Genomic DNA, 27,976 nt, shown 5'->3' with positions numbered 1-27,976 from the left:
CATGGGCTCCGCTCTGCATAGAGCGACTGGTCAAACGCGAACTGAACGTTTTGTGAAACGCAGGTTTTCCTATATCTCTATAGAGAAGGCGGGGGCGGGGCTTATCGGCTGAGTAGCAAAGAGGGCGGGGCTTATCCGCTCAGTTGCAAAGGGGGCGCGACTAAGAAGCTCTCGGGGTTGCCATGGCAGCCGAGGCTTGGGAAGAGCGGAAGAGCCTGGCTGCGGCGGCGGCGGCTGTTTGGCAGGTGGGTCTTGCCCACCTCGTCCCTCCTTTGGACGGGAAGGTGAGGAAGTCTATTGGCAGCAGGGATTCTCGCCAGCCTGGGCTACTCGTGGCTGCTTCTGCTAGCCAGCCTGGCACTACACCCCAGTCAGGACCCTCCTCCCATCAACCCTCCATGGTAGAGATCCACCCCCCCCCGCAAAAGGGACCCTTTAAAGGCACTTCAGCAAGAGTGTGTCTGAGCATGTGCAGAGTGCCTTGCTTCCTTCCTTTCACCTCCCATCCCCAGGGGTGCCGTTAACAATCCTAACAAATCATATTTAGCATTTGTAGGAAATGCTAACCTAGTATGCAAGGTATACAAAGCGCAGGTGGCGCTTTGCCTCTTGGGCTTGCCGATCGGAAGGTTGGTGGTTCGAATCCCCATGACGGGGTGAGCTCCTATTGCTCTGTCCCAGCTCCTGCCAACCTATCAGTTTGAAAGCACACCAGTGCAAGTAGATGAATAGGTACTGCTGCGGCGGGAAGGTAAACAGGATTTCCGTGTGCTCTGGTTTCCGTCACAGTGTCCCGTATAGCCAGAAGCGGTTTAGTCATTCTGGCCACATGACCCGGAAAGCTGTCTGTGGACAAATGCCAGCTCCCTAGGCTTGAAAGCAAAATGAATGCCCCAGCTGCATAGTCACCTTTGACTGGACTTAACCGTCCAGGGGTCCTTTACCTTTAGTATGCACAATGTCCTGGGAATTGGTTTCCTTGTGTGAAAGTTGCTTTCTAATAAAATGTGTGTAGGAGGATTGCATTCCATATTATGCAGTAGCATGCCTGCCAAATGCTAGTGTTAAGAGGCCGGTTGCAAGACGCAGCACAAATTTAGCAAGCAGGGAGCAAATTAAGTTAATCATGCCTCCTTTGCATGGCAGTTTTTGAGACTGCCGACAAGACAATGTGTTTTGTACACTGCTTTAAAGTAACGGAGAAAAATAGTGTTTATTGGGGAAATGTATGCTGCTGCAGACTCAAGTGGCTCACAGTTTTTCTGGTTGTACAGCCTAGTGAAACCAGGGTTAGGGAGGAATGTGGCCTGGGGAATGTTTAGAGAGCTGGATAGGGGGTGGCACAAAGGCTACATTCACACCTGAGGCCACAGGTTCCCCATGCTTGTAATACGGTTGGGGCATGATTTGTAGGGAACTCAGCTTAACCTTTCCCCTCTTGCGACTTTCCCCCTGCCTTGACTAGCCTGATGAAGGTAGGTGGTCTTGCTTGTGCCTTTCCCAGGAACATCTGCCCTAAGACCCGGTTGGTGGTTGGTGGAATGACATCAGCGTGGCAACATGGTGACCTTGCTGGTTAACCAAAACTACATGGAGAGTCTGCGGAAGGACATCACGGATCTGCAGGGAACCGTCCTCAGCGTCTTCACCCGAGCCGGGGCTGTTCGCTACCCGTCCTGGAAGTTTCCTGATAAGTTGTCCTGTGACCTGGACTTGGTTGCTTTGCTTGAGCACTACGACTTTGCACAGAATGATCCTGAGTTTACCCATCATTCCCACGTGGTTCTTCTGGAACTAGTGATTGACAGGTGAGGGTAGGTCCGGCGGTTCTGTAATGATTCCTTGTTGAGCCACTCTTAGTTTGGAATGGAAGTAAACCCCAATGAATGCGCCAGGTTTTGAATTAGATTACTGCATCCATTATATATGTGGGAATGTTGTGGATACTAGGAGAGGATATATTGATTAAATGTTATCTTTCCAAACTCACATTAGTGAGTCACATATATATATAGCAGAGCTCATTCCCCTTTACACAGCAGAAAGCTAGTTGGTAGATTCGTTTGAGTCTCTTTACTTTAGCAATTCAATCTGGTTTTGTTCAGATTGGAGTATATTCCTGGTAAGACCCCTTTTATCCCTCCTAAAAAGAATAAAGGCACAAGAAGTTTCTTTAAAAGTAATAAGAAGTTTACTCACATTCAGTTCACAGTTGGATCCCTGAAGGCAGGCTTTAGCTTAGAGTTACAGAAGAGGGTTTGAGTTCATCCCATATGGGAACTCATCCCACAATGCAGTCCAAAAGAAGAAATCAAAAGAGGAAGGTGGCTTCGTGACTGGACCTTTTATGGGGTCTGCAAGGGTTACGTCCACCTACCTGGTCACATGCAGGGGGAGGATGCTCCAGACCAGGTGTAACAGGAAGTTCAACTGGCTGGATCAACGTCCCCATCTGTGTCCACTCTAGGCAAATAGGAAGTGTTGTACTTGACTGTTTATGTTGTATCCCACAATATATGGGGTTTTCTTTAAAGAAGAGGGGCTGTAGCTCAGTGGCAGAGCAGTGCCAGGTTCCATTCCTAGCACCTCCAGGTAGGGCTGGGAGAGATCGCTGTCTGAAAACCCTGGAGAGCTGCTGCCAGTCAGTGTAGACAGTACTGAGCTAGATAGACCAATGGCAGCTTCCTACAATCCTGTCTGGAAACTTCAGCCGGCTCAGAACACATTTGAGGGTGTGGTGGTTGGTTTTGAGAACATTTTTTGGTCTGCTGCCAGTAGCTGCTTTGGGCTTCCTTTCGGAAAGAAAATTGGGGTTCAAACGCAAACTACAAAACTAAAGCAGGATGTCCTTTCTGTCCTCTGAAGGTTGCTGCTGCTGCTCCAAAGCTTCACCAGATACACAGAGAACCTAGTCAGTGAACAAGCCGTGCCCCCATCCAGAACAAGAGGACCATGCATGTCTATCGGGCTGGCTGTGAAGAAGTACTGGAACAGCATGCTGAAATTGGGATCCCTCTACCAGCAGCTGGCTTCTGAGGTAGGCTGCCCAGGTGGGCTGGTCTGCTTCTGCATGCACACTGACCAAACGTTCCTCTGGCCAGATAGGTGTGGTTTATCTCCCTTCTCCAAGCAGTGGGAAAGTACCAAGAATATTTCCTTTCAAATCTGAAAGCACCCGGGAGGTCTGCTGCTGAAAGACCCCCCAGGAGATGCAGGGCTGGCGGTACAGGTGCTTGAGGTTCCAATCCGATCTTCTTCTTTCTTCTTGTAGGCAAGTAAGATTGTCTTCCATGAACACTGTTTTAACAGTGAGTCTGTAAGTGACTGTGGAGGCCAATTCTGGATCCACACATCCTTCCACAGTGGGGACATTGGTTTCCGGGTGGGAGTTGACCATGGTGAGGGTTTGCCCAGTGTGCCTTCCTCTTAGCTCGTTTCTCCCTTTCGTCCTGAGTTCAAGCGTCTTCAAAGTCCAAGACACCTTTGGTAAAGGCTGTTTTCCAATTGGAGCACTCGCAGGCCAGTGTTTCCCAGTTGTCAGTGTTTATACAGCATATTTTTAGATTTGCCTTGAGAGAGTCTTTAAACCTCTTTTGTTGACTGCCAGCATTAGGCTTTCAATTTTTAAGTTCGGAATAAAGTAGTTTCTTTGAAAGACAATAATCAGGCATCACCAGTCCAGTGAAGCTGATGTTGAAGAATCATTGCTTCAACACTGGTGATCTTTGATTCTTCCAGTATACTGGCATTAGTTTGCCTGTCTTCCCATGTGATGTGTACAATTTTTTGTAGACAGTGTTGATGGAATCTTTTGAGGAGTTGGAGATGGTGATACCCACCTGTCAACATAAATCATGCACTTAGGCTGTAGTCTCAGGCTGCCAAAATCATTGACAGGGAGGGTTTGCTGTTTCATAGGCTGCAGGATTGCCCTTTACAGCAAGGATGGGGAATGTGTGGCTCTCTGGATGTTTCTGGACTACAACTCCCATTATCCCCGAGTCAACCAGTAGCCTTGCTGGCTGGGGCTGATGGGAGCTGGACTTCCATTGACATCTGGAAGGTCGCAGGGCTCCATCCACGCCTTGTTGTGTTGATCACACTACAGCACCATAAAGCATTGCAGGTATCCAAACAGGCAGGCAAGATACAAATGATCTTCCATCATAAGCTCAGTGCTGGAAAAGCTCCTTGAGCACTTCTACGGGTGGAAAGGTGGAGTCAACCATTTCTGCTATCAGCACAGGCCGAGCTGCCATCATTTGAATCCTTGGGAAGAGTTAAGAGTCACAGTCACAAGGGCATGTGGTAATGGCTGCCAACATGGATGGCCTTAAAAGAGGGTTTAACCAATTTATGGAGGATTATCAGGCTGTCGGTAGCTGCTAGCCACAATGGCTATGTTCTCCCTCCAGTGTCTGAGTCAGTACGCCTCTGAATGTCAGTTGCCAGGAATCGCAAGTAGGGTGGGGGCTCTTGCACATACACCCTGCATAAGGAATGTGTGCTGCTTGCTGCCTGCTGCCCAGGAGGACTCCCCTGAGTGAGTGCTTGAGGGCCCTGCTCTTGCCACTTACCATCTGGCCTGGGGCGGGCCCTGAAGCCTCATAAGGACTGCGTGCTGCTTGCTGCCTGCTGCCCAGGAGGACTCCCCTGAGTGAGTGCTTGAGGGCCCTGCTCTTGCCACTTACCATCTGGCCTAGGGCGGGCCCTGAAGCCTCATAAGGACTGCGTGCTGCTTGCTGCCTGCTGCCCAGGAGGACTCCCCTGAGTGAGTGCTTGAGGGCCCTGCTCTTGCCACTTACCATCTGGCCTTATGTTCTTAGTATCAAACCATGTCTGATCATGGGACACGGGTGGTGCTGTGGTCTAAACCACAGAGCCTAGGGCTTGCTGATCAGAAGGTCGGCGGTTGGAATCCCCGCGACAGGGTGAGCTCCCGTTGCTCAGTCCCTGTTCCTGCCAACCTAGCAGTTTGAAAGCACGTCAAAGTGCAAGTAGATAAACAGGTACTGCTCCAGCAGGAAGGTAAACGGCGTTTCCGTGCGCTGCTCTGGTTCTCCAGAAATGACTTAGTCATGCTGGCCACATGACCCGGAAGCTGTCTGGCCAGCTCCCTCAGCCTACAGAGCAAGATGAGCGCCGCAACCCCAGAGTCATCCATGACTGGACCTTAATGGTCAGGGGTACCTTTAGCTTTAGCTTTAGCTTTACCTTTATATCTGATCACAGCAGATGCCCAAACTTCCTTCCCCCCCAAACCTCTCCTGTGATCCTCCCAAAATAAAATAAAAACCTGGAAAGTTAATGCCACCCTTTCTCTTTTATACCTAGAAAAAACGCAGCAGAGAGGATGCTCTTGGCACAAATGCTTCCTTCCAGGAGGCGAAAGCTGAGAACGAGTCTTTAAAAATCTGCTTCTCGGAGTCAGATGTGACTTTGCCCAGCTTCCGGTCCTCCCCTTTGACCTCATCAGCCAGCAGCAGGCTGCTGGATGGTTGCCCCGCCACCTCCTCAGAGGCACCGCCAGCCCAGGGGGCCGCCAAGCCCATCTGCAGCACCCACTGTCAGACCATCGAGTCATCCCTGGTGCCTTGCGACGCGTGCGAGAGGGCGCAGCTCAGCCTCCGGGAAGTGGGCAGCGCCATCATCGGCATCTGCAACAGCCAGAACCTCCCGTCGTCTCTGAGCAGGTTCCTGGAGATGGTGGAGGAGACCCTGGGCCGCAAGCCGCTCACGGCTGTGGACATCAGCTACTGGGCGTCCGAGCAAAGCAAGGACCTCTCCCGGATCAACAAACACCTCCGGAAGCTGATGGAACTCATCAACCCTCTGAAGGGGGAGCTGGAAGAGTCTGAGAAGGAGAAGGGCGAGCTCAAGAGGCAGCTGGAGACTTTTGATAGCCGCCTTCAGAAGGAAAGAGAGGAGCAGGAGCAGAAGAGGAAGGAGGCGGAGCAGGCGTTTGAAAGAAGGAATACGGAGAGCCTGCAGATGATGGCCACCCTGAAGATGGGCAAGGAGGACCTCCAGAAAAGTGAGCATCCTTTCCCGTCTCTTTCTTTCAGCCAGCTCACATCCACGCCATGTATTTAAAGGAGATTTGTACCATTTTCATAGCCATGGCTTCTCTCAGGGAATCCCTGGGAGCCAGTGTGGTGTAGTGGTTAAGAGCGGTGGACTTGTAATCTGGTGAACCGGGTTCGCTTCCCCGCTCCTCCACATGCAGCTGCTGGGTGACCTTGGGCTAGTCACAATTCTCTGAAGTCTCTCAGCCCCACTCACCTCACAGAGTGTTTGTTACAGATAGGTAGCCGTGTTGGTCTGCCATAGTCAAAATAAAAAAATTCCTTCCAGTAGCACCTTAAAGACCAACTAAGTTAGTTCTTGGTATGAGCTTTCGTGTGCATGCACACTGTGCATGCACAGTGTGTATCTGAAGAAGTGTGCATGCACACGAAAGCTCATACCAAGAACTAACTTAGTTGGTCTTTAGAGTGTTTGTTGTGGGGGAGGAAGGGAAAGGAGATTTTTAGCCGTTTTGAGACTCCTTAGGGTAGTGATAAAGAGGGATATCAAATCCAAATTCCTCCTCCTCCTCCTCTTCCTCCTCCTCCTCTCAGAAGTGAAATTCTATGTCACAGACTGGCTGGATGCTGAGGAGTGGTGGGAGGCAGCAGCTGGGGAATCCCCAAGGGAACCCCCAGGGGATTGGAGTAGGGTGAGTGGTCAGAGGGAGCAGACGGGGGGGGGGGAGGTGTCAAAAGCCAAAGAGGCAACAGGGTTTAGTGAGCAGGGAGTCTGTGGCAGAGAGAAGTCCAGCATCAGAGGCAGAAGCAGAAGCTGGAGCGGAACGGGACAAAAATTCTAGCCCTTCTCATGTATGTTGAACATAGTCGTATCTCAGCTCCCGAAAGCCTTGGGATTTGAACGTTCCAGCTCCTAAACGATCAAAAAAACGGAAGTGAGTGTTCTGGTTTCTGAACATTTTTTTGGGAAGCCGAATGTCCGGCGTGGCTTCCGCAATTGTTTCCGGTGCACCTGCGAAATCGGAAACCAATCGGAAGCCGTGCCTTGCTTTCCAAACATTTCAAAAGTCGAACGGACTTCCAGAATGGATTTGGTTCAACCTCCGAGGTACAACTGTATAGTTAGTCCTATCTTGAAACCTGTCCTGTGGATGTTTTTTGGACTCCAACTGTCAGGCAGGTTTAAGGGAGTGTGACTGGTTCGGTTGAGTTGCACTAGGTGTGGAGCTTTGGGGGATGCCACAAATATATTGTAGACAGGAAAGTGCAAGGCGGGGTGTGTGTGCTAAATTTTGGCATTGCACAGGGCACCGCTGAAATTTGAGACCCCAAGGACTGTGACTGTCAACAGCTACAGCCAGCACAGCCAGTTGTCCTGGAATATGGGAATCATAGAATCATGATGGAATGGACCCTATGGATCATTGCGTCCAACCCCCTGCAAATACAGGAATGTGCCGCTATCCTTTACGGGCATTGAACCTGCAATTTAGGTGTGCAACAGCATCCGGAGGGCAGCAGGTTGCCCATTCTCCATTCTGATACCTGCCAGGCTGTGGCTGCGCATACGTATCTTTAGAGCACACGGCTTCCCCCAAAGAATGCTGGGAACTATAGTTTACCCTCAGAGAGCTACACTCCCTCAACAAACTATAGTTCACAGGACTCTTTGGGGGGAACAATGTCCTTTAGATGTATGGTATGGATGTGACCCCAGTCTGTCCCAAACCTTTGATTCCGAAGGGCTCCTGCGTTTCCGTCTCAACAACGGGCTGTCAGTGCAGACACACCGAGCTACATGGATCAATGGGTCTGGCTCAGCATAAGGCAGCTTCCTGTTTTCCTCTACGGTCCTTGTTGACCGGTGACATTGTTTGACTACTTCCAGAAGCCGCTGCCTTGGAGCAGAACGTTTCCACCTTGAAAGAGAAGCTCCAACGGCAGGAAGACACCATCCAAGGGCTGGGTAAGAGGAACACCAGGCAGCATTTCATACAGGCCATTCCCAAGATTCAGAACATTTAATGTAATTTATTTCATAAAATACACTGCTTGACTGTAAAAACTAACAAACCGGTATCTTGTTGCAGTCCATAATAGACCAGTGTCATTTCCTATGTACTGCAGATGGAGGAAAGAGGGATCATAGAGGTATAGAACTGTAGAGTTGAAAGGGGTCCCAAGGGTAATCTATTCCATGCCCCTGCGATGTAAGAATCACAGTTAAATGAAGCTGGGCAGATGGCCAAAGAGATGTCAAAGAGATAAACAACTAAATAACATTTAGAAGACATCTGAAGGCAGCCCTGTTCAGGGAAGTTTTTAATGTGTGACATTTTAATGTATTTTTAATCTTTGTTGGAAGCTGCCCAGAGTGGCTGGGGAAACCCAGCCAGATGGGCGGGGTACAAATAATAAATGATTATTATTATTATGGCCATCAAACCTTGTTAAAAATGCCCTGTGAATGAGAGGCTGCCACCTTCCAAGGGAGTCTGTTCCACTGACCTTTTGCCATCGAGAAGTTCTTCCGAACGTTTCCTCGGAAACTTCTTTCTTGTCATTTGAATCTGGTGGTTCAGATCCTACCCTCTGGAGCAACAGAAAACAAGCTTGCCTCCTCTTCCGCGTGGAGGCTGAGAGAGGGTGCCAGCCCCCCACCCTCAGCCTCAGGTGAATACCTGAAGGAGCGCCTCCGCCTCCGTTGTTCAGCCCCGACTCTGAGATCTAGCATTAAGGGCCTTCTGGCAGTTCCCTCCCCGCGAGAAGGGACGCTACAGAGAACCAGGCAGAGGGCCTTCTCGGTAGTGGCACCCACCCTGTGGAACGCCCTCCTCTTAGACATCAAGTAACTATACAATCTTTTGAAGGCATCCAAAGGCAGCCCTGTATAGGGAAGTTTTTTAATGTTTAATGTTTTATTTTGTTTCTGTATATGCTGCAAGTTGCCCAGAGTGGTAAGGGCAACCCAGTCAGATGGGAGGGATACAATTATTATTATTATTTGTTGCCAAAGTGGTCTATAGTGGGGAGCCTTTTTCAGTTTGCTGAAAGAATGAATGGAAATGCTACGGCGCTTATTTCCAAGTAACTGTGTTGGATTGTGGCCACCACTTTTTGCCATTTATTTTTCAATGTACAGCCGTGCCTTGGTTCTCAAACGCCTTGGTACTCAAACGTTTTGGCTCCCGAACAGTGCAAACCCAGAAGTGAGTGTTCCGGTTTGCAAACGTTTTTTGGGAGCTGAACGCCCGACATGATTTCCGCAGCTTCCGACTGAGTGCAGGAAGCTCCTGCAGCCAATCGGAAGCTGCGCCTTGGTTTCTGAACCATTTCAGGAGTCGAACGGACTCCCGGAACGGATTAAGTTTGAGAGCTAAAGTACCACTGTATTTAAGAGCCAGCCTCTGGGACGAGTCTGACTCTTGCTTCCTTGCCTGAAATCTGAAATTGCAAACCACTAGTGTGCGACATGATGCTCTTGAGCTATTGTGCATTCCCCAGAGCGAGCGAAGCGCGAGCTGTTGCAGGAGTTAAGGGAGACGAAGGTGTGCAAAGCAGAGGTGGACAAGCTGAAAGACCAGCTTGGGGTCCTCACGAGCCAACTGGAGAGTACCAAGCAGCAGCTGAACGGGGCCATCACTGAGCTGGAGAAGGAGAAGGCCAAAGCTGAGAGCGTGCTCCGGCACAAAGAGGTGTGGCTGGGGGCATCAGGGTGGGCAACCTATTCTTGATGCTGTTATTTATTTCATTCATCTCCCACCTTTTCCTGTAAGGAGCTCAAGGTGGCTTACATAGTAGTTCTCCTCCCCACAACCCACCTTCAAGGTAGATAGGACTGGCCCAAGGTCACCCAGTGAGCTTCACGGCCAAGTGGGGGTGCGAAACCTGGTCTCCCAGGTCCTAGTCCAACACTCTAGCCAATACACCACCCTGACTCTAATTCCCAGCAGCCCCATGGCGGAGGAGGCGGGTCGGATCTCATTCCCCGTTGCAGCGCATAGGAATCTTCTTAGAATTACAGAATCATAGAGCTAGAAGGGACCACAAGGATCATCTAGTCCAGGGTTTCCCACACTTGGGCCTCCAGCTGTTTTTTTGGACTACCAATCCCATCAGCCTTGCCCACTGGTCCTACTAGCTAGGGATGATGGGAGTTGTAGTCCAAAAAACAGCTGGAGACCCAAGTTTGGGAAACACTGATCTAGTCCAGCCCCCTGCAATGCAGGAATCTTTTGACCAAGGTGTTGCTCGAACCCACAACCCTGAGATGAAGTCTCATGCTCTACCAATGGAGCTATCCCAGAGTGAAACCACTGGTCCATCTAGCTCAGTGCTGTCTACACTGACTGGCAGCAGCTCTCCAGGGTTTCACGCAGGGAATCTTTCCCAGTTCTACTTGGGGGTTGAACCTGGGACCTTCTGCAGGTGAAGCAGATGCTCTACTGCTGAGCATTGCAGAATGCCTTTAACCCGTCACCCCCCACCGTTTACAACCTGCCTCTTTAACGTGACGAATCGGCCAATCATTGGCTTTCCACCTTGCATCTGTTGAGTCCAAACTAACAAGATCTCCCCCTCTCGTGCTGAAGTCCCTGCAGACCAAGCAAATGACTCTGATGAAGCAGCTGGATAATTTGGACCAGGAGTGTGAGCAGCTGAAGACCAGCCTGGCTGACAGGGAGGAGGACCAGTACATCTTGAAGGAGAGGCTGAAGGAGATGCAGGAGGAGAAGTGGGAGATCCAGCACCAGCTGGCAGCCCAGCAGGTCTGTAGGAAGTGGGCAGGGTAGGGACGCCTGGCATGGGCTCCTCTGGTGAGACCCAGGCCATGTCTCCCCAGCACAGGACAAACTGCACAGAGAAGGATGAGAATTCTCATCAAACTGCGGCGAAAAACTTTCTAGCCATTTTGCCATGTTAAACTTTTATATGCCATAAACTATGCCAGCTTTTGCCAACCCAGTGGCCTCCGGCTGTTTGGGACTACAACTCCCATCAGCCGTGCTCCCGACAGCCCCAGCATCCTATGGCTGTGTTGGCTGGGGCTGATGGGAGTGGTAGTCCAAAGAAAAGTGAGCCTCCTTTCCCATCTGTCTCGCTGCAGAAGCAGACAGAGCGAGCGCAGAAGGAAAAGCTGAGCCTGGAGCAGCGTGTGTCTGAGCTGCAGACAACCGTCTCTGAGCTGAAAGAGCTGATTGAGGAGCTGAAGGACAGGGAGAGGCTGCTGGTCCTCTTCCCAGACCTTCACATCCCTGTTGAGGCACAGTATGAAGGTAAGGAGGCCAAGGGAAGCGAGGTCCCCTGTGCCAGGGGGAGGAGCTAATAGGAAGAAGGGGAGGGGCTTGGAAGTTGCACCTAAGAACACCATCAGATCTGGGTGCTGGATCTGGCCAAAGGGGACCCATCTGGTCCCAACATCCTGATTTCACAATACCCAACCAGATTCCCCCAAGGGAACCCTGCAAGGACCTGAGCATCTCTCCCTATCTGTGATTCCCAGTCACTGGCATTCAGAGGCAGACCACAATACCTCTCACCATTAGGTAACGTCTTCTATCATTTAGCAAAAACTGTTTCCCTAAACAAGCACATAAGCAAATAACAGGCTCAGTGGCAGAAGGTCCCAGGTTCAGTTTCCAGGGGTCTCCTGCCTGAAAATCTGGAGAGCTGCTGCCGGCCTGAGTATGCAATACTGAGCAAGATGGGGCAATGGTCTAACTCGCTATCAGGAACCTTCCTGTGTCCAGATGTGCTCCTATTGCAGGCCAAGACCTCCTTAGTAATCTGAAAGGGATCGTTTAGGGAAGAGAAAGAGGTTGCTGAGTTGAGGGTCCGGCCTTGACCCACTCCCCACCCGCCCCCATTTCAATGCTGTGAGCCCATGATGCCCAGTCCATCCTCGCTGGCTCTGTCACAGGCACTGGGGACGTCATGGAGGACATGGGCAAGCAGCTGCAGGCCAACAACATTCGTATCAGCATCCTGGAGGAAGAGAACTCGCGCCTCCGAACCGCAGTGGCCAAAATGAGAGAAGCAGCGCAGCAGGAAGGGCCTAAGGTAGCAACAAAATGGGAAGAGCCATGGCGACAGGCACAAATTGGGGGGTTGGTTGTATATAAATTGCTTTACAGTGGTACCTCGGGTTACAGACGCTTCAGGTTACATACACTTCAGGTTACAGACTCCGCTAACCCAGAAATAGTACCTCGGGTTAAGAACTTTACTTCAGGATGAGAACAGAAATCGTGCAGCGGCAGCGGGAGGCCCCATTAGCTAAAGTGGTGCTTCAGGTTAAGAACAATTTCAGGTTAAGAATAGACCTCCAGAATGAATTAAGTTCTTAACCAGAGGTAAAGGTAAAGGTAAAGGGACCACTGACCATTAGGTCCAGTCGTGGCCGACTCTGGGGTTGTGGCGCTCATCTCGCTTTATTGGCCGAGGGAGCCGGCGTACAGCTTCCAGGTCATGTGGCCAGCATGACTAAGCCACTTCTGGCGAACCAGAGCAGCGCACGGAAACACCGTTTACCTTCCCGCCGGAGCGGTACCTATTATCTACTTGCACTTTGACGTGCTTTCGAACTGCTAGGTTGGCAGGAGTTAGGGACCGAGCAATGGGAGCTCACTCCGTCGCGGGGATTCGAACCGCCAACCTTCTGATTGGCAAGTCCTAGGCTCTGTGGTTTAATCCACAGCGCCACCCGCGTCCCAATTAACCAGAGGTACCACTGTATAAATAAGTAAAACAGAGGTGTCACCCATACCTGAATTTAATATGGAACTCCCCTCGCCGCAGCTTGTTCCTCCAACCCAGCTGTGGAATCTGTCCTCTCCCCAAGACAGCGGGACGCACACGCCAACCAGGTGAGCGTTCTGGTTTGAAGCATCCTCCGACCATGAACAAAGAAAGGCCCTTCCTCAGCCCCCTCTTTGCTTCCGTTCCTTCTGCAGGCATCCCCCACATACGAGTGCCCAGGGAGCAGCGCTGAGGCCTCCTGCCAGCCCCAAGAGCCCAGGGAGCCCGACCCCACACAGATCTAAGAGCACCCGCAATGCCTCGAAGAACGGCTCCCCCTTCCGAAGCCAGCAGTCAAAGCCGTCTGCGGGAGAGGCCGCCCGGAAAGCGGCGTTCACCTTCATCTCTGAGGAACAAGCCATCCGAGCCCACGCCCGGGGGAAAGGGAAAAGCAGGACCCCAGGCCACTCGGCCCGTTGCAACAGGAAACACCAGAAATAACAATAAAAAGGCCCTGCAGAGCAAGTTCAGAAGGTTGACAACATTTCCAAAGCAAAGCGGGGAGTGGGGGGGGGGGGTTGGTGGCGAAGGGAGACCAAATGGCTGGACCTCTCCCTGGCCGCAAATAATCACCGGTGCAATGCTGTTCCTGTGCTCAGGTGGTCATGCACCTTTGCAATGGTGACCCCTCCAGGTGACCCTCACCAAAGTCTTTATAGGTAATTGATGAGTTCACTGAGGCAAGGATGCAGGAACCATCTTTCTGAGTCTTTTGCCCTGCTCTGAGTTGCCAGGTCTAGTAACCTCCCTGCAAAAAAAACCCCACAATAGCGTGGGGAATTTGGCTTCCATTTTAAAAAATCAACCTCCCTCCCAAAAACACCCCACCAATTTCAGTTTGTAAATGACAGAGAGGCGAGAAAGAGAGGATATTAGCTTCTTTCCCCTGAAATCCAGTCCATTGTGGTAGGATGGTCACCTGAGCACAGAACTTTGGCAGGGTGAGGAATGTTCTCCAAGTGCGACTGGACCAAAAGCAGACTAGGAAGGTGGGAGTAAGAACCTCAACAATATGCATGTCACAACTGTGATGGCCAGGAGGGGCTGCGGCCAGTGGAACTTCTCCCTAGTTAAAGTAATTTGTGTGTTTAGCTCTTCCGCATCTTCCAACAGGAAATGCAGTGGCGGAGGGGATCCTCAGAGGGGAAGTGACCCAGTCAAGGATCCCCTGCAGAAAAGAAGCAGATCATTGTAACACAGATGTCCAATTTTTCTTAGCTCCTTTTCTGACATAGAGGGGTAAAGCCAGATGCTTTTCGTCTTAACTTGGGTGGAAAAGGCCAAGAACTCTCCCCTGCTAAAGGCTGCGTGTGGATTCTAGACAAGAACACACAACAAAAAAGCAGAGTAAACGGAGTTCAACATTTGGAGAATCTCAATGTTGTTATTTTTAAAAGCACGTTTCTAAACCTGTTTGCTGCAAGTACAGGCCTCCTAAGCTCCTCTGCCTTCCACCTGCATCGACTGCCTCCAGTTCCCCTTTGAGTGAGGCTTCCTAGAATTATTTTACAGTATTTCTGAACCTTATAACTCGTGCTTCACAAGAACAAAGTAGCTTCCATTAATTACAGTTGTGGACATAATTAAAATAATACCATGTGCAATAAAATTATGACATCAATCAATCGGTATGAGACAACTAAACCGGGGGGTCATATGCAGGGGGTCATGCAGGGGGGTCATATTCTAAAAAGTGGGTTTTTTATAAAAAAAAAATACAACCCCAAACAGAATCTCAACTTATTTGAAGCCCTGGGATGTACTCAGGAGTGTCCTCTGTCCCACCAAGGGATCCCTGCTGTCTCCTCCCCCTGTTGACAGAGGCCCCTTGCAAGGCAAGTCGGGGTCAGGCTGCCCCACCTGTAGCCCTTCCATCGGCAAGGGGAATGTTCTAGGCAGGGGAAAAGACAGGATTGCAATGGAATGCTGCTGAGTCAAGCGTCTTGTTGCTTAGATTTTTTTCCTCCTTTTTATTAGTACAGGTGGCTCTTTACACACCCCAGCAGTGCCTCGAGTGCCGCGACACTCTCCAGAGAGGGCTCTGCGGCCCCTCCATAACCCCCTGCAGTCTTGCCCAGCCCCTTCTCTCTAATAAGTTAGTATAAATAAAGCAAGCATTTCAAAATCCCCACCCTCCCCAACCCTAAGCAAGCGAAGCCTCCTCCCATCAGGAACAGTCCAAGCTGGGAAAGGGGGGGGGGGGGCTTGCAAGGTGGCAAAACAAGGTACAAGCAGAGTTTCAAAAAAACCTCAGCACACACATACACCCTCCTCCCCGGGTTCATACTGCACAGATGCTCCACCAATGGTGCAATTGATTTAGCCCAGCACAGAAAAGGCCAGAGAACAAACACATTATTATTTTTACACACACACACACACACACACACACGCTTCCCATCTCAAAGGAGCCCCAAGTTCCAAGAGAGTCATTTCCTCCATGTCCCGAGCAGCTGCCACGGCGTCCAAACACTCTGGGGAAAATTGCTCTCTCCCTTGAAATACAAGCAGATTGATCCGTAAAGGCGGGCAATCGTCGTGCTAACTGTCTGGACAGCAGTTTCCTAGGCAGGGAAGGAAATAAAAGAGAAGGGGGTATTTTACTAGAAAGGCAGAGATCCCCCAGGCCATGAGGCCTGTTGGTGAGACAGCGCTCCGGCCGCTATTGCGAAGCTGTGGTCCTTGTGGTGTCGGGTCTCGTGACCACTGGGGTCATGCTGGCTGGGAGTACAGAGTCCCAGCATCTCAAGGGCTGCAAGTTCCCCAACCTTGCTCTAAGGGCCACAGGGTTGGGGGAGGTAAGAGAGGGGTGTGCAACATGGATCCCAGGAGGGGAAGTGGATGAACGGTTGGCATGGGCAGCGGAAAACAAAATAGAAGAAGAGTGCCTCTGAGAAAGAGCAAAACTCCCCGAATGGAGAATTCAATTGCTTGCTTGCTGTTCTTTTTAAAAAGACCCAAGAGCAAAAGGCCTGAGCCTTCAGAGAGAAAGCTGTTTTAAAGAAAAGAAAGACAGACAGACCAATACCAAGGCTCAGTGCATTTGCTTCCTCCACCCGAGAAAGGAGGCCACTTCCCCCTTTTAAGGCAGTGTTTCCCAACCTTTTTTGGGCAAAGGCACACTTGTTTGATGAAAAAAATCTCGAGGCACACCACCATTACAGCCCCGTGACGTCAGCGCGCAGCGTCACGCCGGGAGGGACGCACGAAAGTGTAAGTTTCAATTTTTTCCCCTCCCCCTTGCCGGGGAACCTCCAAGCTTTGGGGGTGGGGGGGGAGGAGGCAGCAAAGCGAGGCAGGAAGGAGAGCGCGGCTTGGCTGGGTGAGCTTTGGCAGGGGCAGGGAATGAGAGCCGCGAGGCGGGCGCTGCGGACGGAGGCGCTGCCCGCCGAGCTCGCAGGCAGCCAGGCAGGCAGACGGCGAGAGCCCCGCGCTGGGCGGCCTCTCCTCGCCGCCGCCGCCCCGCCTCTCGCCGCCCGACTCGCCCGCCTCCCTCCAGGCAACATCTCGCGGCACACCAGGCAACATCTCGCGGCACACTAGTGTGCCGCGGAACAGTGGTTGGGAAACACTGTTTTAAGGGACACACATTTAAGAAATGAGGAAGTAACAGCAAACATCATTATGGCTTTCCATCCTCCTGTTCCGGCGGCTGAATGGGAAAATGAAATTCTGGGCTTGGTAGTTAGGGCAGAGTGGGGCTCCCACCTCGGCAACTAGATCACCAAAGCCAATTCTAGGTCGCTCTTCTAGCTGCAGTAATCTCTGGCCATTGTGAACTCACAGGAGAGCATGAAATGAAAATACAAATTGTGGGTTGGCATTTGGGGCTCAACCCAAGTTGTGATGCTGGGATTGTAAAGCAATAATAAAGACCGCCTCTGAGGATATGCAGAGTGCCTTTCCCTTGCCGCCAAGTATGTCAGCCTCCATGCAGCCAGGATTAGAGGATGCGACTTCCAGACAAGACAGGGCAATTCTCTGCTGTCCGTCAGTGCCAAAGCGGGGCACTGGAAAGGGAGAGGGCAGCCAACTAGGTCTATATATGGTGTTTCAGCTCCCAAGTTTGTTTAAGCTTCCCAGCCCCACGTCTGCAGAAGTGGCTGGTGAAAAGCAGAAGTGGGAAGATCTGGGCAGCAGCTGGTCCCGTGGTGGGTGGGGAAAGGGGCTTACCTAAAATATTGTGTTTGCAGAGGGGACAGGTCTGCTGCAAGAGGAGCCACGGATCCACACAGTCCCGGTGAAACTCATGCAGGCATGGAAGCACCCGGAGACACTGTTGGGTAGATTGAGACAGTTTCAAGAGCTGCACGTCCCACTTTGAAGAGCTCAACCCAGAAGCTGTGGGGCAGGGAAGAAGGAAAGAGTCCCCACCCCCCACCCTGGCTCCTATTTGAAAAAGCGAAAGATCACCATATGGGGCAACTACAACGTAATGCACATTAAGCAGGGCCCATTACCTGATTAGAGAAATCTTAAGTAGGTTAATTGTGTGGGCTTGTTGACTACTCTAAGAGAAGAGCTGTAACTCAGTAAGAGAGCACAAACTTTGAATGCAGAAGGTCTGGTTTCACTTCCCAGCAGACCCGATTTAGGTGGTCCGATAGTCCTTTGACAACTTAATGCTCTTTGTCAAAGATGTGGACAAGATGGACCAATAGTCTGATCCATTCCCTGTCTTATGTCTCTTTCAAATTTGCTCAGGGCTAGAGCAGGGTGGAAGAGCCTTTATCGGGCAGCATCTGCTGTTACATTAAGCAGGCACTGAGTTCTAGCAAGCACCACTGGGGAAGGCTTGCGGCCTGAAGGTTTTATAAATGCATCCCTGAAAACTCAGGTATCTTGGGTACCTGATGGAGGACAGACCACTTCTTTCTTCACACAGCGCATAGCTGAACTATGGAACTTGCTCCTGCAAGAGGGAGCGATGGCCATCAAGCTGGATGGCCTTAAAAGGGGTTTAGACAATTTCATGGAGGATCTGTCTATCAAAGGCTACTAGCCACAGTGGCCATCTTCTGCTGTTGTGCTCAGGTCCTGCTTGCAGGCTTGCCACAGGCAGCTGGTAGGCTGATGTGAGAAAAGAATCTGGGATCAGACAGGTATTTGGATTGATCCAGCAGGAACTTTCCAATGTTCTTATGTTCATTTTTAGTGACTAAAATAACCTTTTAATCTATTAATCTATGTGGCGGTGAAGTCTATGAAAGGTTGCAGCCGCAATATTAAGTCACACAAGTTGGGAGGTTGGTGATGTGCGAGAGTTTGCGCATGCAGGGCTGTGGCTGCGCATGGACCGCGTCTGACTAGATACACCATAGGCTTCCAACTCCACTCAGGGCTTCTAGATGCAGACTTTAAAAACACAGAGGATGCAGAAGCCCTCCCACAGAAACCCTGCTGCATCCTGTGAGGCACCGAGACGCGTCGGCCTTTCGGCAAGCGCTACCTGGTTCTTGTGGAACCGGTCCAAGCAGATGGCGCAGCTGTCGATCTCGTGAGCCCAGCTCCGGGGCAGCTTCCCGGGGTGGTAGCGCCGAGTCTTCAGTGCTGAGAGCCTCTGCACGATGTGCTGCTTGAAATCGAGCTGCAGGAGGAAAGGCCGGGGTGAGCCTCAGCCTGAAACCCAGATGGGAGCTTTCTGCCAGGGGTGAGCAGGGCAGAGAGCAAACTCACCTCGGAGTCCTGGTCAAGCTGGCTGTGCCGAGACTGTCGCTGTGCCTGCATGATCACGCCTGTGCACAGGATCAAGGCAATGAGCAAGATGGCATTCCACAGCTGTTGGAGATACTTCTGCAAGGAGGACACACATACACCACATAAGAAGCATGGCCCCATCACCCCATCACATACTACGGTTCTAGGTCAGGAGAGAAAGGAAGTAGCCCAAGATGGCATCAGACTGTTGTTTATTACAAGGTGGACTGACCCCGGCACCAGGTCTACCAATGCAATTTTTACAGCTCAAGATGTTTTCCATGGGCATCTGGTTGACAACAGTGAGGACAGGATGTTGGATTAAGCTGGGCCATTGGCCTGATTCCAGGAGGCTCTTCTTACATTCTTATAGCGATGGTGCAGAGGGGCGCATCATTTTCATTTTAAGGGGGGGGCACCAGAACCACCACTAAATATGAGGGCATTTCTTAACAGCATAGCAAGAAAAACTCCACCTGTTGATAGTTAAAAAGAATAGCCGTGCAATGTGCTTCCAGGTACTGGAATACTGCTGAGATACTGCAGTTCCCTGGAAGACAGCCAGGTGAGGTGTTGACGGGACTCCCAAGCTCTGTAAAATGGCTGTGATTTATGTAAACGCACGGCACGTTGAAATGCAGACCATACAGATTTGAAAGTTTCTCAGTCAACGTACCCCAGAACTTGTCCTGCGAAGGGAGATCTTTAATCTAGAATTTTAGCCCTTCTGCTAAACTATAGCGTTTCGAGGAGATCCACAATACTGAAACTGGTTTCATATCAGAGTAACATCAGTGGTGTGCATCTGCAAAGCCTAGGAGATGTTAGATGAGCTAATATTTTAACTTAAATGGACACACACACGGCTGCTAATCTTGCTCTTGCCATCCACCTATCTCTCAACAGCTTGCTCCTCCATTGATTTGATTGATTGATTTTAGCAAGATTTAATAGCATCTCATTTTTACAATTTTTGCTTTTAGCAAGGAAAAAACCCTGAAAATGCACTTGGTCCATGTTTGCAAAAAGCCAGTTTAAAAAAACAGAGAGGAAAGCATGCAACAGCTGATGTAAGAACAGATCTTATATACTTCCTATATGAGTTGGGGTGGGAACACACTAATGAAATACAATATATGCTCTCATTATCCTCTTGGAAACCATTTTCGCCAGGAATGTCCAAGCTGAACGGAAGTACCTTTTAAAGACACACCTACAGCCCTACCCCATCTCTCTGTCACAAAATGAAATTCCTGCACATCATCTTGTGCAGTACTTTTGCCATTGGCGTATAACAAAGTAATCTTAATTATAGCAGACGACTGCTGCTCTTATTTCCTGGGCAGGGAGGCCCTTCACAAAGCAGTTGGCCCAATTTGGCTATGGCGCAGGGATCAATATGGTTTTAAGCAGAATGCCCGTCCCCTTTGATCCAGCAAGGGGTACCAACCTGGACTCTTGAGCTGTTCTCTCCTGTGCAGATGACTCCTTGCCACTCTCCATAGAGACCGCCCCGGGACAGGCCACAGGTTGACCACAGAGTCAAGGTCACTCCCTTATAAAGAAGAAACACACACAGAGAGAAAGTGTGCAGGCTGAAGTCCAATAATGGAAACAGACAAAGGGGAGGCACCCAACAGGCAAGAGGATAGATAGCAAATATTTAACCCCTTGGATGACCCACCCACACATCTTGTTCCCCTGCTGAACAATGGGGGAATTGGGGTTTAAATATATATTGTGCCAACTGAAAGATAAGCTCCCATTTCCCTTGAGGATTACATACCACGTTTTCCAGTAGCACCGCTTGGTATGTTATCTTTGCTGTTGCCCGAAGACCTCTGCGGGCAAAAATTAAGAAGAAAATTAAGAATTGTCAGATCGGGGTCACCAATGTGGCCCCTGCAGGCACCAGTTATGTCTGCCAGGACCTCAAAGGGCGCCCACAAAAGGTCTCCGTAAAAATACCCTGGAAAATCCTCAATGCATAAGAGACACCAACCCCTTCCTTCTGTTCAGAACAGAGGAAAGGTGCAAAGAGCTTCTCTCTGTGAGAGAGCACAGTGGGGGTGATGGGGTTGCCTTTCCCCAAAGATGCCTGCCTGGCTCCATCCCTAATCATTCTGCATTGACAGGCCAAGACAGGTGCTTTCTAGGAAGCCAGCTTCTGCTTTCTCTGCTGCTGTGATTGGATGGGTAGGAGGAAGGATAATGGCACCTAATGATGTCATTTCCTGCTTCATCTCTTAATTTAGCAACATTCTCCATTGCTTTTAAATTGCTCTCATCAGCTGCTCTGGATCCTTCAAGAAAGTAAAACAAACCAACGTTGACCTGCCTGCCTGAGGCAGCAATGGGAACCTCATGTAGGATCACCTGTCCTCCCCAAAACCCAACCGGTCTCACCGTAGCAATGCACCAAGGAGCTTGGTAACGTTTTCTGAAGTCTGGACAACAATCACAGGCTTGGAGAGGACCTGGGATACATCCAGCTGCAGAGGGGAAGAGGAAAGCGAGAGGTTAAAGGGGCCGCTGGTAGGGCTGGTGGCTCCTTCAGGCCAACTGAGGTCCACCCTTCAGCCAGAAGGACAATAGAGAGGGAAGGGGTGCTGCTCACCTCACGGATGGCGTTCTGATTCAGTGCGAGGATAAGCAAAGCCGAGGCCCCCAAGACAAGGGCGCGCTTCATCTGCAGAGGGAGAAACCGCAGAGCTACAGCAAGCTAGTTTTTATATACTGTATTGGCCTAAATTTAAACCACACTTTTTTTCCAAATTCCGACCATGAAAAGATAAAGCGCAGCTTAAATTCGTGACCTTACAAAAACTGGCTTTTTTACGATATCGTTGCTAAAACAGACACATGGTATAACGGAACGGGTGTGAGTGCCTGTGGAATTTTAAGGGACTGGCTTATATTCGGGTATTGTCTTTTTCTCTTCTTCCCCCCACCCTTGAATTTTAAAGGTGTGTCTTATACTCAGGTGCGGCTTATATTCGGGCCAATACAGTACTATAGTCAACCCAGGCAAGCAAGAAGCATGATCAGAGCTCAAGGACAAATTCCAGCTTGGCAAAAGCATTTCTGGAGGGTGTGACATGGGGCCAGTGAGGGGTGTGGCCTTGTGAAGTCCCGAGGGCCAGTCGGAAAGACCCGGAGGGCCACATTTGGCCCCCCATGCCTGAGGTTCCTCACCCGTGCCTTATACCGATAGTCTCTTGCCGCCTTTGCAATGCACGAGAAAATGTATCTCAAAACACAAGAACGTTTAAAACTCCAGCAATCTGAGAAGCACTCAATTCTGGGGGACACATCAGAGGAATGTGTTACGTAACACCTCACTACTGACAGGGTCGCCATACAGTGGTACCTCAGGTTACATACGCTTCAGGTTACATACGCTTCAGGTTACAGACTCCACTAACCCAGAAACAGTGCTTCAGGTTAAGAACTTTGCTTCAGGATGAGAACAGAAATCGGGCTCCGGCAGCGCGGCAGCAGCAGGAGGCCCCATTAGCTAAAGTGGTGCTTCAGGCTAAGAACAGTTTCAGGTTAAGAATGGACCTCCGGAACGAATTAAGTACTTAACCCGAGGTACCACTGTAGTTAAATGTTCAACGCCGACCCTGTCTTGAGAAACAGCAACTTTCCCTCACTCAAATAAGAATGTAAAAATGTAAGAGCCTGTTGGATAAAGCCAATGGCCCATCTAGACCAGAAACCTCTTCCCACAGTGGCCAACCAAATGCCTCTTTGAGAAGCCCGCAAACAAGACCTGAGCACAAGAGAACTGTCCCCTCCTGTGGTTTCCAGAAAATGGTATTCCAACTGTAGCATGCCTATCACGCTTGGTAGCCACTGATAGCTTTCTCCTCCATAAATTTGTCGAACCCTCTTTACTATGCGCTACGTGAAAAAGCACTTGCTCTTTCACCTGTACTGAATTTTCCAAGATGGGACTACAACTCCCATCATCCCTAGCTAGCAGGGATGATGGGTCAGGGATGATGGGAATTGTAGTCCAAAAGCAGCTGGAAGACCCAAGTTTGGGAAACCATGCTCTAAACCAGGCATGGTGAAACTTGGCCCTCCTCCAGCTGTTTTGGGACTACAATTCCCATCATCCCTGACCACAGGTCCTGCTAGTTAGGGATGAGGGGAATTGTAGTCCCAAAAACAGCTGGAGAGCAAAGTTTGGCCATACCTGCTCTAAACCAAGCTAAAATGGCATGCAGAAGGTCCCAGGTTCAATCCCCAGCATTTCTAAGGAGTGCTGGGAAAGTCTCCCTTGTTTGAAATCCAGGAGGGCTGCGGCCTGCCAGTGTGAACCATAATGAGCTGGATTGACCAATGGTCATCCTAAGCAGCATCCTAGGAACCTACCCCAAAAGAAGAAGGTTGGGTCACAGCAACAGAAGGGGAAATAGGAGACTCACCTTGTTGACCACAGCAGTGGTAAAGGACTCTTCCTTGCTGCCTCGTGGGAGATCCGCCTGCTCCTCGCCCACTGGGACAACGCCAATCCAACTGTCATCATCCTTCAGCTCGGGGTCAGTGTCCCCCACCTAGAGAAAGAGGTGAGCACTCAAAGTGAGGGTCTGTAGCCACCCGTGGTCATGACCAGCTTGCCAACACTCCCAAGAAGAAAGGGCTATGACTGGCCACTCTCTCCACCGCTTAGAGGGTCTTCACTTAACTGATGGGGAAGGGGAATCCCCAGAGAGGCAGCAGCTGTTTGGTTTTTGGTGGGAGGCACCAGGTGGTCCACAGTAGATATTGGAGGGTTATCACTTAACTGGGGGGGGGGAATAGAGGGTTCACCTGGGGCAGGAGAAACCCCTCTTACTGACAGGGAGTGCAGACTCCAGCGGGCCTATCTGCAGGGAAGGGGATGCCATTTGACTGACAAGTTGCAGAAGACAACCTCCAAGGGGGTTCCAGCAGATATTGGAGGATCACCATCACCACTCAACTGAGCAAGTGGAAGGCAAAGAGGGGTCCACCCTGACCTTTGACACCTGAGATGGGAGCTTTACGGCCCACCCTATTCCTGTGACTTGTTTTAACTGTTTTCAATATTGGATTTTAAATTAGGGTAGCCTGCCCCAGGGGTCCTGATGCTGAAGGGCGAGTTGCTGTCATTATTCTTATATTACTATTATTACTATTTACATGGAGCAGATTCCTACCTAATCATGGGGTCTGTTGGGGGGGGGACAACAGTATTTGTTGCTGCTATTATCATTATTACTATTATTTAACAGGAGTCGCTTCCTACCTAGCCCTTTTGTTGGGGGTGGGGGGAGAGGCAGCTGTTTTTGTTCATGTTGAGCAGGTTCCTACCCAGTCATTTTATGGGGGGGGGGGGAGAAAAGGGTATTTGTTGCTGCTGCTGCTGTTGTTAACAGGGAGCCTGTTTCTATCTAGTCCTTTTGTTGGGGGGTGGGAGAAGAGACAATGGTTGTTACTATTACTACTACTACTACTACTACTACTACTATTATTATTATTATTATTATTATTATTATTATTATTATTATTACTGTTACTAATATCTGCAGGGTGCAGGTTCCTACCCAGCCATGGGAAAGCGAAAGAGAATGGTATTTGTTACTGTTATTGTTTTTATTACTGTATTATTATTTACAGAGAGCCTGTTTCTACCTAACCCTTTTTGTTGTGGGGCGGTGGGGGGAAGAGAGAGAGAGAGACAGACAATGGTTATAATTATTATTTGCAGAGAGCAGCAGGTTCTTACCCAGCCATTTTACTGAGGGGGAGGGAAAGGGGATGGTATTTTGTTGCTTTGATTATTCCTATTCCTATTCTTTACAGGGAGTGGAGGGGTTGGCAAGAGCCCTGAGGGTGGATCTTTAACGGGGAAGGGGGGGGGATCCCCAAACATATCTGGGGAGGGGAGGGGAGGGGGTTCATTGAGAAGGGCGACGGGGGGGGGAGGAGTGGGTCGCCCCACTGCGAGAGGGTCGTCGGGGGGCCGCCGCTCACCAGGACGAGGCTGCCCCGGATGGCTTCCTCCTCCTCCGCCGCCTCCTCCTCGCCCTCTTCCTGAGGCCGCTTCTCCCCGCGCTCCGGCTCCAGGCCGGGCCTGCCCAGCAGCGCGCCCTGCAGAGTGTAGCTGCTGCCGCCGGGGCCGCTTCCCTCGGCCTGCGCCGGCTGCTCTTCGGGCGCCGGCGGAGAAGGAGGAGGCGGCAAGAGCAGCACCTCCACCTGCGCCTGCCCCGCCGCCGCCGCCACCAGGAGGCCGCCCAGGTGGCTCAGCAGGCACGAGAGCAGCACCGGCGCCCGGCCGGCCGAGCCCGAAGCCGCCGCCGCCGCCGCCATCATCGCGTAGTCGAGCAGCAGGCCCGCCTCTCCTGCCCTTCTTCGCCCTGGAGCGGAGGAGAAGGAGGAGGAGGAGGAAGAGCAGGAGGAATCCGCCTCCCTCGCGGAAGCAACGGCCCGAGAAGGGGAGCCCAGGTCGGGCACAGCGAGCAAAGTCTGCCCGGGAGCCAGACGGGTTGCAGAACCTTCCGGCAGCCAAAGGAAAGGTCTACTCGGGAGTAAGCCCGGTGTAGAGCTCAGCCGGGCTTGTGTTCTCAAGCAAAGAGGACGCGCGGGGTGGGCAGCCTGCTGGTAGCGCAAAACGGTGCGCAAGACGCCCCCCCCCCACTCCCAAGTTAGCCTTGAATAGGATGGGTAGCCTGAAAATGGGGGAGATCTTGGTGGTGCTTACTCGGAAGTAAGCCCCGTCGAGGTCGGTGGGGAAAGGATCATGCGCGCGATCTGGGCGCAGCGGCAGCAGCAACCCTTTTCCTGTGTTGCTCAGAAAGTGAAGCCGTGCGCCCTTGCAAGGCGACTTGCTTGCTGTCAGGTGAAGTGCTGGGAGCTGCCTAACTATAAAACAAGCACGCACAAAAAGAGATCACAGCTGAAAAGGCTGGCAGCATTCAGATCATTTCAGCAGGGTAAACAAGTTTTGATGGATGCAGTAATGGAAGACTGAATGGTACAGCTTTTGTAAAGTATGCAGGGATTTATATGATGTGTAAAATGAACCATGGAAAGAGAAGGATGAAGATCTTAAGGATGTAAAACGAATATTTGAAATTGTAAAGAAATTTTATAAATAAAAATTAGAGAGAGAGAGATAGAGATAGAGATGAAAGGATGATAAAGAATATAAAGGAGGACTGGGGAATTTTTGCTGTATATTTTCAGAACCAGTATAAACAAGTGAATAACCTAGCAGGTCTTGAGTAAATCCAACAGCATAGAAGTTAATGGGATTTATAACTGATGAAGAAATTTGAATATTTCTGCAATATGAAGAATTTGGAATATTCCATTTAATAGAAAAATAAAAAGAACCAGGAAAAGGGTGGAAGGGAAGTCACCGGGTATTTAGTTGTATGTCGAGATTGATATGAAAGTTGTACAACTGGTGGGGGAGGAAGGGGGTGGGGGATGTGTTTGTTTTTCTTTTCCGTCTCTATATTAAAAATGCAAATAATAAATAAATAAAAGGTTTGATATTAAAAAAAACACCAAACAGCACAATCCTGTTGTCTACTCAGAAATAAGCCTCAGCGGGACTTATCCCTAAAGAAGTGGGGGTATATGGGGTTTTAACTGGCCCATTGCTTGATTTTGTGTTACCTGGCTCTGATTTTAATTGTGATTGTTGGTTTTTTTTAATTTGTATTACTTTTATTTGCTTTAGAAACCGATCTGGGACTTTTCGTTAGGGTAAAAAGCATTTTTAAAATAATCTCATAGATTAAAAGCAATAGGGGTTGCATCCTAGCTCAACAAAATGGATAGCGAGGAAACCCCATGGGCTACAGTCAAACTTTATTTTGAGTGAGTAGGACTCTCTAGATTTATTTTTATTTGTGATGTATATTTCCCCGGCTTTGGGACAGATAGACACCAGCAGATGCTGATGATCTTTCAATATTTGGTTGTTCTCAAAATTTGCCTCAGAAGCTCAGTGATATATATTAAATGCCCCCCCTTTCTCCCTTATATTTCCATCCCACCAAAAGCAATCAATCAATTGTTCCAATTGACACAATCTCCCTACTGTATTAATTCAACTGTATCAATATTATATCATCTAAAACGCTCTGAATGAGAGAGTTGGAGAGAGTCTAGCTATGTTGGACTACCCTGAATCAAGAAGGATAAATACCAGGGCTCACCAACATGGTGCCCATATGACCACATAGCCGTTCTCCTACTGAAATAAGGCTTCAGAGAAACATGCTATTGTACCACTGCTTGGTTGCTGTGTGTGTGCTGTGCCCCCAACAGTTTCTCCAGTTTGCAAATGTGCCCATGGGCCCAAAAAGGTTGGTAACCACTTACATAGGAACATATAAGATTCTTAACTGGATGGGGCTCCCTGCTATGGAGCTGTTGTGGAATATGTAACATTATATCCCAGCTCCATCACTGAGATCATCTGGAGAAGCATCATTGACCATTCCCATCATTGACACAGGTCCAGTGCCAAGGGCCTTCTGGCAGTTCCCTCACTGCGAGAAGCAAAGTTACAGGGAACCAGGCAGAGGGCCTTCTTGGTAGTGGCGCCCGCCCTGTGGAACACCCTCTCATCAGATGTCAATGGAATAAACAACTATATGACGTTTAGAAGACATCTGAAGGCAGCCCTGTTTAAGGAAGTTTTTTAATGACTGATGTTTTAATGTATTTTTAATCAACTGTTGGAAGCCACCCAGAGTGGCTGGGGAAACCCAGCCAGATGGACGGGGTATAAGTTGTTGTTGGTGTTATATTACTATTATTATTCCCCAGGTTGGTGAGGCCTATCTGACAACAGCAAGAACATCATTTAGTGTCATTGTCCCAGGCCTGTAGAATCTTCTGCCAATAGAGAATCAGCAGGTGTCTTCTGATTTGACTTTTAAATACCTGCTGCCATGCTTCTGCAAGCAATTAAGGATACAGTACATCTTTCTGCAGCAATTAGCTGGTTTATGTTTCTGACTTTTTAATATGGTTTATTGTATGGCTTTTATGAACCATTGTTGCAAACCGCTCTGGCATTTTTTAAAATGAATGACAGCATATAATTATTTTATCAATAAATAAATCATTTAGGTTTGGTTAAAGGTATTATGTATTATGTACATGGATCTTAAGAAATTGCAGTGAATTTCAGAAGAAACTTCTTAATGCACCGCCATGGCTTGGAGCTGAAAATAACATCAAATTGTCCATTAAGCTGAAGAATTGTTTTAGATTCAATTATCGTCACTTATTATTTATACTTGTTCATCGTTGTTTGCAAAATGCCTCAAAGTGACTTACAGAGCATTAAAACAAAAAACTTCTCAAACATTAAAAAACCCTAACACAGAATAAAACATAAGAATATAAAAGTAGTAATCCATTAACAAAAATAAAAAAGACTTGTACTCCACTAAAAGGTC

The 27,976-nt window shown here is 49.7% G+C and overlaps 2 protein-coding genes and 1 long non-coding RNA gene across 5 annotated transcripts; 2 read left to right on the top strand and 1 right to left on the bottom strand.

Moving 5' to 3' along the window:
* The first annotated feature begins 129 nt into the window (after positions 1–129).
* CCDC157 (coiled-coil domain containing 157) lies at positions 130–22,124 on the top strand. Of its 3 annotated transcripts, none has more exons than XM_081174849.1 (11): positions 130–245; positions 1,505–1,808; positions 2,866–3,037; positions 5,335–6,034; positions 7,915–7,992; positions 9,531–9,721; positions 10,619–10,795; positions 11,134–11,302; positions 11,947–12,086; positions 12,825–12,892; positions 12,980–13,289. In XM_081174849.1, the coding sequence occupies exons 2-11, from the start codon at positions 1,561–1,563 to the stop codon at positions 13,263–13,265; spliced, it is 2,229 nt and encodes a 742-aa protein (XP_081030975.1). In that variant the 5' UTR covers positions 130–245; positions 1,505–1,560; the 3' UTR covers positions 13,266–13,289. The 3 variants fall into 3 exon arrangements, with proteins under 3 accessions (XP_081030975.1, XP_081030976.1, XP_081030974.1); XM_081174848.1 differs by having other exon boundaries at positions 131–284; XM_081174850.1 differs by lacking the exons at positions 12,825–12,892; positions 12,980–13,289 and adding an exon at positions 21,913–22,124 and having other exon boundaries at positions 130–284; positions 11,947–12,171.
* Positions 14,766–25,195, bottom strand: RNF215 (ring finger protein 215). Its single transcript, XM_081175024.1, has 10 exons — positions 24,528–25,195; positions 22,958–23,086; positions 21,139–21,210; positions 20,928–21,013; positions 20,308–20,362; positions 19,972–20,076; positions 18,501–18,617; positions 18,274–18,411; positions 16,998–17,100; positions 14,766–15,388 (listed from the first exon to the last, which is right to left on the bottom strand). The coding sequence occupies exons 1-10, from the start codon at positions 24,864–24,866 to the stop codon at positions 15,366–15,368; spliced, it is 1,167 nt and encodes a 388-aa protein (XP_081031150.1). The 5' UTR covers positions 24,867–25,195; the 3' UTR covers positions 14,766–15,365.
* Positions 25,196–25,313: 118 nt separating this feature from the next.
* Positions 25,314–27,655, top strand: LOC308576070. The gene is made up of 2 exons (XR_014003050.1): positions 25,314–26,381; positions 27,339–27,655. It is a non-coding gene; the product is annotated as an uncharacterized lncRNA (long non-coding RNA).
* Positions 27,656–27,976: the final 321 nt, after the last annotated feature.

This window comes from Podarcis bocagei (assembly GCF_964188305.1).
Source record: "Podarcis bocagei genome assembly, chromosome: 16".
NCBI lineage: Eukaryota > Metazoa > Chordata > Lepidosauria > Squamata > Lacertidae > Podarcis > Podarcis bocagei.
The sequence above is the reverse complement of the archived record's forward strand: the minus strand, read 5'-3'. Positions and strand labels throughout refer to the sequence as shown.

What these genes read in the sequence shown, in the direction of transcription:
- CCDC157 (XM_081174849.1), top strand. Translation starts at nt 1,561, where the DNA reads ATGGTGACCTTGCTGGTTAACCAAAACTACATGGAGAGTCTGCGGAAG. An exon ending in CAAGGAGGACCTCCAGAAAA is followed by an intron (nt 6,035 to 7,914) that starts GTGAGCATCCTT and finishes GACTACTTCCAG; the next exon opens with AAGCCGCTGCCTTGGAGCAG. An exon ending in GCGTGCTCCGGCACAAAGAG is followed by an intron (nt 9,722 to 10,618) that starts GTGTGGCTGGGG and finishes CTCGTGCTGAAG; the next exon opens with TCCCTGCAGACCAAGCAAAT.
- RNF215 (XM_081175024.1), bottom strand. Translation starts at nt 24,866, where the DNA reads ATGATGGCGGCGGCGGCGGCGGCTTCGGGCTCGGCCGGCCGGGCGCCG. An exon ending in CTCCTTGGTGCATTGCTACG is followed by an intron (nt 20,363 to 20,927) that starts GTGAGACCGGTT and finishes TTTTGCCCGCAG; the next exon opens with AGGTCTTCGGGCAACAGCAA. An exon ending in CGGTGCTACTGGAAAACGTG is followed by an intron (nt 20,077 to 20,307) that starts GTATGTAATCCT and finishes CTTCTTTATAAG; the next exon opens with GGAGTGACCTTGACTCTGTG.